This window comes from Rhinoderma darwinii, chromosome 3 (genome assembly GCF_050947455.1).
Source record: "Rhinoderma darwinii isolate aRhiDar2 chromosome 3, aRhiDar2.hap1, whole genome shotgun sequence".
Taxonomy (NCBI): Eukaryota; Metazoa; Chordata; class Amphibia; order Anura; family Rhinodermatidae; genus Rhinoderma; species Rhinoderma darwinii.
Window position 1 is genome coordinate 380,855,349 of NC_134689.1, and position 12,525 is coordinate 380,867,873.

The 12,525-nt window shown below is 41.7% G+C and overlaps 1 protein-coding gene across 1 annotated transcript; it reads right to left on the reverse strand.

The window, feature by feature from the left end:
- Nucleotides 1–5,318: 5,318 nt before the first annotated feature.
- LOC142750528 (olfactory receptor 5AR1-like) lies at nt 5,319–12,253 on the reverse strand. The gene is made up of 2 exons (XM_075859530.1): nt 11,345–12,253; nt 5,319–5,402 (listed from the first exon to the last, which is right to left on the reverse strand). Exons 1-2 carry the CDS (start codon nt 12,251–12,253, stop codon nt 5,319–5,321), a joined length of 993 nt encoding a protein of 330 aa, XP_075715645.1.
- Nucleotides 12,254–12,525: the final 272 nt, after the last annotated feature.

The following is a 12,525-nucleotide window of genomic DNA, read 5'->3' on the forward strand; positions in this document are numbered from 1 at the left end:
AGTGACCAGTCAGCATCATACACTCCTCTCCATTCATTTACACAGCAGCGATGTGCAGCCACATACACAGAGATTAACGTTAATCAAGTGTCCTGATAATGAATACACATGATCATCCAGCCTGACACTTCTGACTCTTTTCTTTGAGATTTCTAGCAAGGGAAACGAAATCTCGCAAGATTACGGAGGTAAACGAGATTTCGTTTCCCTTGCTGGAAATCTCACAGAAAAGATTCAGAAGTGTCCTGATAATTAATTCACATGATCATCCAGCCTGCACGTCAGGGACAGCCGTTTTGGTCCGTTTTTCTCGGCCGTTTTCCATCCATTTTGCATCTGTTCCGTTTCTGTTCCAGGCCATGTTCCGTTTTTAATGGCCAATTTTGACCCATTTTGCATCCATTTTTTTCCCTGTTCGTTTTAAAAATGGATGAATTTCATTTGTACATTTTTTGCCACACACTTCCCTCTGTAGATAACGCCACACACTGCCCTCTGTAGATACTGCTACAGCCCCCGTGTAGGTAGTACCACACAGCCTCCCTTGTAGGTAGTGCCACACAGCCCCCCTGTAAGTTGTGCCACACAGCTCACTGTCAGTAATGCCACGCAGCCCCCTGTAGGTAATGCCACACAGTCCCCTGTAGGTAGTTCTACACAACACCCCCCATAGATGGATCTCCCCTACCTCTCTGTAGATAGCGCTACTGTTCCAGGAGAAGTCTCTGACTTCATTGTCCATATATGGACGGTGTAGTCAGGGACTTCTCCTGGAGCGGAAACACCGGTCACCGCACCGGGGATCCCGCTTCAGAAGTCCCTTATGTCACTGTGTCCATATATGGACAGTGAAGTCAGGGACTTCTCCTGGAGCGGAAACTCCGGCCACAGCGCTGGGGATTCCGCTTCAGAAATCCCTGACGTTACTGTGTTCATAATATGGACAGTGAAGTCAGGGCCTTCTCCTGAAGCGGAATCCGCAAAAAAATGCCATCCTCCTCCTCACATGCACTTCGCACTGTGAGGAGGAGGAGGAGAGAGCGAGTGATGGAAGACACGGCCATCACTTGGCACACATTCGAGTGATTGCCGTGTATTACCCAGCCCCATAGACTTCTATGGGAGCCGGGCGGCCGGGAGAACAGCCGAAAATAGGGCCTGCTCCAATTTTTGACCGCCCGGTTTTCCGGGGCGTCAAAAAATCAGTTGTGCGAATAGGCCCATTTGGGGTCTATTTGTTCCTACTGCGGCCGTGTGACGGTCGTTTTTTGAATGGCCATAACACGGCCGGGAAACCCTGTCGTGTGAATAGGGCCTTACAATTAGTAGCAGGGCTGCTGCTAATCAATGATTTCTTTATGTCTGTGTTTGGGCATTGCTAGACAATGCCTTTCATCTGAGTCTGAATTTGGTCATCATTTAGCTTTGCATGGTTAATTAGGATGGAGTACTTTTCTTGGGCCTATATATACTTCAGGGCTGGATTACTCAGGTGCTGGTTATACTAGTTCTGGCATGTGCTAAACTCATTCCAGATTTTAGTTGGTGACTTTGTTCTTGTCTATGTGTTTGTACTGTGAGACCTGTTGGTCCTCTGAGAGATCTAGTTTTTGTATAGTGGTTTTATGTGTATTCTGGGATGAGTAGTTCCACTGGTTTGTTTGCCTTTCCTGTGCAATTTGTCTGTTGCCAAGATGTTGTCTTACCCTGCTGTGGGATTGTATTCAGATAGGGTCAGTGAGTGCTGTTAATTCTTGTCCACTGTCTATTCGTCTGTTAACCGATTGCATGTTATTCATCTGCCATCCACTTTATTTATGCATCACCTCCATCTACTTCTATCTTCAGTGTTTGGTTCTGCTCATCCACTGGTGATTGCCTTTTGTATTCTGTCAGTTTTGATGTGTGCTTCACCAATGTAATAGCGATTGTCTGGTGTTATGGTCCTGAGCACCACCAGCAGCGTAACAAAGAACTATCCTGCAAAAAGTAAATGCTTTATGTTGTGACAAATTTATTAAATAACCCACGTGTGGTACTTAATTTGTTGCAACATATGTCAATAAATTAGTCTAGCTTTAATGGCTATGTAACTGGGCTAACACTGCAAACTTTTATAGTGTCTAAAAGAACAAGTTTAATAGCACAATCAGCTTTTATACATCTGACATTGCATAAATTGTAGGCTTTTATGGTTGGATACACATACAAATGGAAACAAAAACAATAAAATAAATTTCAGAAATAAGGAAGAAATTCCTCCTTTAACCGGTTAAGGACTAGGCTGTTTTACAGCTAAATGACCAGAGCAAATTTGTCAATTTTGCTATGCGCTTCTTTAGATGACTATAACTCTGCAGGTGAATACAGTTCATCTTTGAATTTTACACTCTTTTTAAAGGACAGATAGGGCTTTGTTTTAGTGGCATTTGTCAGTATATATCATTTTTTTTTTCTCTAAAGTGGACAAAATTGGAAAAAAATGCAAGAATTTAGCAATTGCGTCAGTTTATGATAGCATTTTTCACACACGGTATGGACCACAGACAAAATTAATCTCCTTTCACATTCTTCCACTTCTCCCGTGCATGGGGATACCAAATATTTGTGCCTTATTCACTGTGCGGGCATGTGCCAGGGCTTGGCATAAAAGGAGGCTTTTTGGCCTTTTCGGTCCAGGAATTTAGCATTTGATTTTATAGCCGCATACTGTTTTCTGGGGGGCGTAATGCTGCTGAAACATTAGAATCACCCCATAAATTACTTCATTCACACAAGTAGACCCCACAAGGTTTTCTTCAAGGGGTTTATCATATTTTTAGACAGTCCAGTTTTCTTCTGAAAGTTTCTTGAATAAGATGGATCAAAATAAAATTAGCAATTTTTTAGCAAATGAGTCAGTTTATACCAGCATTTTTCACACACGGCATAGACCACGGCCAAAATGAATCTCCTTTCACATTCTTCCACTTCTCCCGTGCATGGGGATACCAAATATATGTGCCTGATTTATCACATAGAGAAGTAGGAGGGCGGACGATAGAAGAAGCTTATTTCACAAATCGCATTTTTTCAAAGCTGGTTTTACAAAACTCAACAGAGTTTCTATAACACTTCCAAAATATCTGCTCTTGAAGCAGAAATCCCAAAATATTCATCTAGGGGTATAATGGGAATTTATTTTTTTGGGTTTTCTAAAATAAGAAATTGCAGGTTTATGCAAATGGAGCTCTCCAGCAGATGAACTTTAGAGAATATGCAAACATGACATCCACCCCCCACCCATTCCCTCCCTCACCCTTGGAGTAAAATCAGGGGAAAAATAAAAACGTAATGTAGGGCAAATATATTTTCAACAAATTAACTAAAATCTAATAATTCAGAACAGTGTCGTATTTTTTAAAACATGGCTCAATGCACAGGCCTAGTTGCGAGGGACATGAGGGACAGAAATATCGGGAATATTTGCGGTGCCCGTCTTTTCTGCAGACGCGGCACTTTTTCTGGGGGTTGCTTCTGGTTTCTGTTGGGGGAATCCGACTGATGAAGTGTCTTTCAGTCAGTCGCGTGACATCCTCAAACTGGGGGCATTCTCGGGTGTCCTGAACATCAAAAATGAGGCCTTCAATAATTTTTTCCTGGAAATCCAGGTATGTGTCTCTGCCTATGTTTTTTTTGTAGAGCACAAATGAGTTGTGGATGGCCACCTGTAACAAACAAAATGGCCACTTTTTTGTACCAGGTTTTAGTTTTGCGTTTTACTAAATAGGGCTGTAAAATCTGGTCGCTTAAATCCACCCCCCCATGTACTTGTTATATTCGGACACGAACACTGGTTTGTGCTTGTCCGATGTTGCCCCTCTTTCCCTCACTGCCACTGTTCCTGCGGTATGAATCGTGCTTAGCACATACACATCTTTGCGATCCCTGAACTTGACCGCCAGCAATTCTTCAGATGCATAAGCACAGGAGTCCCACTTTACCATGCGCTTCCCCACTAATTGCTGTGGAAAACCAATTCTGTTTTTGCGCATGGTACCACATGCCCCAGTCCTTGCAGCATGCAAATGCCTAAACAGGGGCACACTGGAATAAAAATTATCACAGTACAGGTGGTACAGGCTGCATTATCTCCCACAAGATCTTACTGCTGGTGGAAAGATCAGGGGGGCATCCTGAAACATTTATTGTGCGGTCCCGCCCTTCATAAATCCTGAAGGCGGTGGTATATCCTGACCCGCTTTCACACAATTTGTAGAGCTTAACGCCATATCTTTCCCTTTTGGAAGGTAGATATTGGCGAAAGCTAAGTCTGGCATGAACGTTGAGGAGGGATTCGTCCACACTTACATTCTGCTCAGGGGTGTAGTGTTGCAGAAATAAATTATTCAGGGAATTTATTAGCGGTCTTATTTTGAACAACCGATCCCGGTTTGCATCGGTACTTGGGGGGGCCTATGCGTTGTCATTGAAGTGGAGGAACCTCATTATTGTCTCATAACGAGACCTGGGCATTACTGCAGAATATACTGGGGTGGCTTGGGCGGGTCTTGTTGACCAGTAAGACCTAATGGAGGGCTTTTTGACAATACCCATATTTAGGGTGAGCCCCAAACATTTTTTTAATTCCTGTAAATTGGTGGGCGTCCAATCTCTGGCATGGGTGGATGAAGGTTTCTGCCTTATATATTGAGTGGCATATAAATTTGTTTCGTGGACAATCTGATTTAGGATGTCGTCCGTTATAAATAAATGGAAGTAATCCATTTGGACAAAATTTGTATTGTCCACGGTTATGCCAGGAGTGGCAGTAAATCCGTGGATTCTAGGCCCAAAAGATGGGGCAGGTGCCCATACAAGAGCCTGGACTGAAGGGACCAGGCTGTCCCGTGCTACAGCGCTACTTGGCCCTGCGCTTTCATGTTCTGCAGTTTCAACTGCAGCAGGGACAACGTCCCCTGAAGATGAACCTGAAGTGACGCTGTCATCGTCACTACCTAAAACAGGTTCCATCTCGGACGCCATCTCTGATGCGGTCTCCGACTCAGACCACAGCATGGCGTATGCCTCCTCGGCGCTAAACAACTTCCTCACCATAACGTAACTAACACTAACTAAACAAATTTTTTTTTTTTTTTTATAAAACACACAAACTAACTGCTATATATATCTACACTACCGCTAACAAAAAATAAACCGCTATTGCTATATATATTATATATATGTGGATATATATATATATATATATATATATATATATATATATATATATATATATATATATATATATATAATTATATACTCCCTACCTGCCTATTCTAATAGAATAAAAGAAAGAAAGGTAGATAGATAGAAAAAAAGATAGATGGATAGATAGATAGATTGTATAGATATATAGAAATCTATCTATACAGAGAATGTTTTATAGTGTAACTGTATTTTTTTTCACTGTATTCTTCTGGCAGCAATTCTCTCGAGTCTCTTCTCCTCAAACTGAAACAATGTTTGAGTAGAACAAAAGAGGCAGGAGATTTACTGCCAGAAAAGTCAAAATAAAACAAATGTGGTCGCTGTGATAGGTTTTCACAGCGACCACATGTTCAGGGACCATCAGATTGGTCCCTGATACTCTGCCCAGTGCCCAGAGCTGTTGGTAACAGCGTGGGCACAGGGCTGTGTGCACGCGATCGCGTGCACACTGTTTTATATGCAGATATGCATGTGATCGCTGTGATTGTTTGTCACAGCGATCACATGTTCAGGGGCCAAAAGATTGGCCCCTGACATTCTGCCCAGTGCCCATGGCTGTTAGCAACAGCCAGGGCATAGAGCTGTGTGCACGCGATCGCGCGTGCACAGTCTCTGAAGTGCCGCCGTAAATAGTCTATACGGCGGACTTCAGAGACCCTGACCGCTGGCCGTATAAATACGGCCAGCGGTCGGGAACCTGTTAAAGTTGAAATGTTCTTTAACCCCTTAACGCTCAGTGACGTACTATTCCGTCATGGAAACCGTCCCCGTTCGCGCTCCATGACCGAATAGTACGTCCTCCCGACACATACAGGAGCTGTGACAGCTGCTGTCTCGTACAGCAACTGCCGCAGCTCCTACAGCGGGGACCGATCGCTGTGTCCCCGCTGATTAACCCCTTAAAAGCCGCGTTCAATAGTGATCGCGGCTTTTTAGGGGTTAAGCTACCATCACCGGCCTGCTACACGATAGCGGACGGTGATGGTGACTATGGCAACCGAACATCAAACAATGGCGTCCGGCTATGCCATCGACGGAAGCCTAGTGGGTCCTGACAAAGTCAGGACCCACTAGGCTTGGTGTCAGTGAGTAGCTGACAGCTCTAATACACTGTACTACGCATGTAGTGCAGTGTATTAGAATAGTGATCAGGGCCTCCTGCCCTCAAGTGCCCTAGTTGGACAGTAAAGTAATAAAGTAAAAAAAAAGTTACAAAAAAGATGTGTAAAAATAAGAAAATAAAAGTAATAAAAGTAAAAATCCCCTTTTCCCTTATCAGTCCTTTATTATTAATAAAAATATAGAAACAAACAAATAAACTATACATAATTGATATCGCCACATCCGTAAGGACCTGAACTACAAAATTATTTCGTTATTTATCCCGCGCGGTGAACGCCGTAAAAGAAAATAATAATAAACCGTACAGAATCACAATTGTTTGGTCACTTCACCTCCCAAAAAATGGAATAAAAAGAGATCAAAAAGTCGCATGTACCTAAAAGTGTCCTGATCGAAACTACAGTTCGTTACGCAAAAAATAAGTCCTCGCACGGCTTTATTGATGGAAAAATAAAATAAAAAGTTCTGGCACTTAGAATAAGGTAACACAAAAAGTGAATGATTTTTTACAAAATGTATTTTATTGTGCAAACGCCATAAGACATAAAAAACTATAAACATATGGTATTGCCCCGCAGAATAAAGTGAATATGTCATTTATAGCGCACGGTGAACGCTGTAAAAAAATAGAATAAAAAAACAATAGTAGAATTGCTGTTTTTTAGTCACCACGCCACTTAAAAATAGAATAAAAACGGATCAAAAAGCCGCATGCACCCAATGAAAAGTACAATGAATTCCTCAAGGGGTCTAGTTTCCAAAATGGGGTCACTGTTGGGGGGTTTCCACTGTTTTGGCACCACAAGACCTCTTCAAACCGGACATGGTGCCTAATAAAAAAAGAGGCCTTAAAATCCACTAGGTGCTTCTTTGCTTCGGAGGCCGGTGCTTCAGTCCATTACCGCACTAGCGCCACATGTGGGATATTTCTCAAAACTACAGAATCCGGGCAATAAATATTAAGTTGCGTTTCTCTGGTAAAACCTTTTGTGTTATAGAAAAATGTTTTAATAAAAAGGATTTTCTGACAAAAAAAATTAATTTAAATTTCACCTCTACTTTGCTCTAAATTCCTGTGAAACACCTAAAGGGTTCATAAACTTTCTAAATGCTGTTGTGAATACTTTGGTCTAGTTTCTAAAATGGGGTGTTTCATAGGGGTGTCTAATATATGGGCCCCTCAAAGCAACTTCAGAACTGAACTGGAACCTAAAAAAAAAAAAATTAGGCAATACTTTGCTTCTTACATTATACTGATAATGAGCAGTGCCAACCTTGAGATGGCCCCAGTTTTGACCGTTTGTATAAACAGAGGCCCCTATCAGACCGTTTCAGTGCCCGGTTTTTCCAAGCATACACCCCAAGAATTGTATTTCTATTGATGAGTCCTTGGTAGATTTTAAAGGGAGGCTTCAATTCCGCCAGTACCTGCTGAGTAAGAGAGCAAGGTATGGCGTGAAGATGTATAAGCTGTGCGAGAGCGCATCAGGGTATACCTACAGATTTAGGATATATAAAGGGAAGGACACCAGTATTCAGCCCCCAGAATTCCCCCCCCCCCTACTGGGAGTTAATGCAAAAATTGTGTGGGATTTTGTGCACCCACTGCTGGACCAGGGTTACCACCTCTACCTGGATAATTTTTATACCAACGTCCCACTCTTCAACTGCCTCACTTCCAGTCCTGCGGCATGCGGCACTGCTAGAAGAAATCTGAGAGGCCTCCCTAAGACTCTGCTTTGGCAAACAAGAAGGGGTGAGAGCAGTGCACATTCTAGCAGCAACATATTGTGTGTCAAGTACAAGGACAAGAGAGATGTCACACCAGTACCCATGTACCAGTACGAGGTACCAGTACAGAGACCCTGAAACCAGACTGCATCCTGGATTACAATAGGCATATGGGAGGGTTGGACTTGTCAGATCAAGTCCTGAAGCCCTACAGCGCCAGGCGGTGTGGAATAAGAAGCTGGCCGTGCACATCATTATCAAGAACCTAATCTTTAGGGACCAAGAAGGGGGCACCCAGTACTCCTGGAAGCGAGGCCACAGGCATCGTACCAGGGCAACACTTTCCAGAAGAAGTTCCCCAAACTGGCAAGAAGGGAAAAAGTCAAAAGAGGTGCAAAGTCTGCTATAAGAGGGGGATAAGGGAGGACACAATATATCAATGTGACACATGTCCCGAAAAACCAGGGCTCTGTATGAAAGTGTTTTAAAATTTATCATACATCCCTTAGATTTTTCATCTACCCTGATGCACTCCGCACAGCTTATCCCCCTCATCTTTCCCTTCTGAGCCCTGCTGTGTGCCCAGGCAGCTAATAACAGCCACATGTAGGGTATTGCCGTAGCTGGGAGAATCCACATTACAGTTTATGGGGTGTATATCTCCGGTGGCACATGCTGGGCACACTATATCGGACACTGAAATGGCATAGATATATAGAAAATTGCAAATCTCACCCTGCACCATCGGCTGCGCATTATCTTTTACACAATACCTGTGGGGTCAAAATGTTCACTACACCTCTAGATGAATGTCTTAAGGGGTGTAGTTTTTAAAATGGGGTCACTTCTCGGGGATTTTTAACTGTACTGGTACCTCAGGGGCTTCTGCATACATGACATAGCACCAGAAAAGCTCCAGTAGGCCAAATGGTGGTGTTTTTCTTCTGAGCCCTCCCATGGGCCAAAACTGCAGTTTATCACCACAAATGGGGTATTGCTGCACTCAGGAGAAATTGGGCAATAAAATGGGATATTTTGTTCCCTGAGAAAAGAAGAAATTTTGATCAAAAATGACATCTTACTGGGAAAAAATATTTTTTTTTAATTTCACAACCCAATTCAAATATGTGCTGTGAAAAAACTGTGTGGTCAAAATGGTCACAGCAACCATAAATCAATTATTGAGGGGTGTAATTTCCAAAATGGGGTCACTTCTGGTGGGTTTCCATTGCTTTGATACCTCTGGGGCTCTGCAAATGCGACATGGCACCCGAAAACCAATCCAGCAAAATCTGGACTCCAACAAACACATAGCGCTTCTTTCCTTCTGAGCCCTCCCATGGGCCCAAACGGCAGTTTATCACCATAAATGGGGTATTGCCGCACTCAGGACAAATTGGGCAACAAAATGGGGTATTTTGTTCCCTGTGAAAATAAGAGATTTTGATCAAAAATGACATCTTATTGGAAAAAATACGTACTGTGAAAAAACTGTGCGGTCAAAATGGTAACCACAACCATAAATTAATTCCTTGAGTGGTGTAGTTTCCAAAATGGGGTCACTTCTGGTGGGTTTCCATTGCTTTGATACCTCTGGGGGTCTGCAAATGCGACACGGCACCCGAAAACCAATCCAGCAAAATCTGGACTCCAACAAACACATAGCGCTACTTTGCCGTTTGGGCCCATGGGAGGGCTCAGATGGAGTTTATCACCACAAATGGGGTATTGTCGCACTAAGGACAAATTGGGCAACAAAATGGGGTATTTTGTTTCCTGTGAAAATAAGAAATTTTTATCAAAAATGACATCTTATTGGAAAAAATATATTTTTTTTAATTTCACAGCCCAATCCAAATACGTGCTGTGAAAAAACTGTGTGGTCAAAATGGTAACCACAACCATAAATTAATTCCTTGAGGGGTGTATATTCCAAAATGGGGTCACTTCTGGTGGGTTTCCATTGCTTTGATACCTCTGGGGGTCTGCAAATGCGACATGGCACTCGAAAACCAATCCAGCAAAATCTGCACTCCAACAAACACATAGCGCTACTTTGCCGTTTGGGCCCATGGGAGGGTTCAGAAGGAGTTTTTTCACCACAAATGGGGTATTGCCGCACTAAGGACAAATTGGGAAACAAAATGGGGTATTTTATTTCTTGTGAAAATAAGAAATTTTATCAAGAATGACATCTTGTTGGAAAACATTTAATTTTTTAAATTTCACAGCCCAATTCAAATACGTGCTGTGAAAAAACTGTGTGGTCAAAATGGTAACAACAACCATACATGAATTCCTTGAGGGGTGTAGTTTCCAAAATGGGGTCATTTTTGGGGGATTCCTACTGTTTTGGCACCTCAACACCTCTTCAAACCTGGCATGCTGCCTAAAACATATTCTAATAAAAAAGAGGCCTCAAAATGCACTAGGTGCTTCTTTGCTTCTGGGGCTTGTATTTCAGTCCACGAGCGCACTAGAGACACATGTGGGACATTTCTAAAAACTGCAGAATCTGGACAATACATATTTAGTAGTGTTTCTCTGGTAAAACCTTCTGTGTTACAGAAAAAAAATTGAATAAAATTGAAATTCAGCAAGAAAAATTAAATTTGCACATTTCACCTCCACTTTGCTTTAATTCCTGTGAAATTCCTAAAGGGTTAAAAAACTTTCTAAATGCTGTTTTGAATACTTTAAGGGGTCTAGTTTTTAAAATGGGGTGTTTTATGGGGATTTCTAATACATAGGCCCCTCAAAGCCACTTCAGAAATGAACAGGTACCTTAAAAAAAAATGCTTTTGAAATTTTCTTAAAAATATGAGAAATTGCTGTTTATGTTCTAAGTCTTGTAACGTCCAAGAAAAATAAAAAAAATCTTCAAAAAAACGATGCCAATCTAAAGTAGACATATGGGAAATGTGAACTAGTAAATATTTTGGGGGGTATAACCATCTGTTTTACAAGCAGATGCATTTAAATTCAGAAAAATGCTATTTTTTCAAAATTTTCTCTAAATTTTGCAATTTTTCACAAATGTACACTGAATATATCGACCAAATTTTACAACTAACATGAAGCCCAATGTCTCACGAGAAAACTATCTCAGAATCGCTTGGATAGGTTTAAGCATTCCGACGTTATTACCACATAAAGTGAAATATGTCAGATTTGAAAAATGGGCTCTGAGCCTTAAGGCCAAAACAAGGCTGCGTCCTTAAGGCGTTAAGTATAGTTTGACTTTTGCCGTTGCATCCAATACATCTTTATTTCTTAGACTGTACACCACTGGATTTAACATTGGAACCACAGCCACATATATAACTGAGAGCATTTTCTCATTTTCTCGTGAATGGGCTGTCTCTGGTTTCATGTATAAGAAGATAATTGGTCCATAGAATAATATGACCGTCGTAAGGTGGGAAGTACAGCTGGAGAAAGCTTTACGACGGCCATTGGAGGATTTGATCCTCAAAATAGTGGAAATTATGTAAACGTAGGATATTGCAATAAGTAAAAAGGGTAGGCATCCAATAAATATACTTTCGATAGTCGACAAAATATCTCGGTTTGTGGAGTCGCTGGCAGAGAGCATGCTCACCGTCTTCAGGTCGCAGAAAAAATGGTCAATTTCATTGGAATAGCAGAAAGATAGTGAAGACGTAATCAATGAATGCAACAAAGAGTTAAAGACGCCAATGAGCCAAGAAGAAGCAGACATTGAAATTCTCACCTTTTTTCTCATGACCATTAAATACTGCAAGGGCTTACAAATTGCCACATAGCGGTCATAAGCCATACACGTCAGGATGAATATGTCAGCCTGTCCACATAGTAATAGGAAATACAGCTGAGTTATGCAGCCTTGAAATGAGATTGTGTGATCCCTGGTTGCTGTGATGGACAGTAGCTTTGGGAGAGTAACGGACACATAGGCGATATCTGCAGTGGAGAGATTACATAGGAAGAAATACATAGGAGTGTGCAGCTGGGTCACAAAACATATGAGCACAATAATGATGACATTTCCAATGACTGTGAACAAATAGATAAGTAACACTGCAAGAAAAAGCACAATTTCTCCAGTTGCAGAGGTGAAAAATCCTAAAATCTTGAATTCCTTCAGTGTACTGTTTGTGCAGTTATTCATCTTGACCTCCTGTGGAGAGAAGTATACTTATGGTTATTGAAACGAAAGATGTCCTACTTAAAGGGAATGTGTCATCAGAAGATGACCTATTGTTGAAACCAATTTTGCAATTTTCAGTCTGGCCACTCAAAATAGACTGACCCTTCCTGTTCTGTGGAGATCACTTCTCACCAGTCATCTAATTATCATCACAGGCAGGATTACAAGGACAGGTTATATATATATTTATAGATAACACAGGATCCACCATTCATAATAGACTGACCCTTCCT

Coding starts and splice junctions, on each gene's coding strand:
- LOC142750528 (XM_075859530.1), bottom strand. CDS start 12,253: ATGAATAACTGCACAAACAGTACACTGAAGGAATTCAAGATTTTAGGA. Junction 5,403..11,344: donor TATTGGATGCAACGGCAAAA/GTCAAACTATAC, acceptor CTGTATAGATAG/ATTTCTATATATCTATACAA.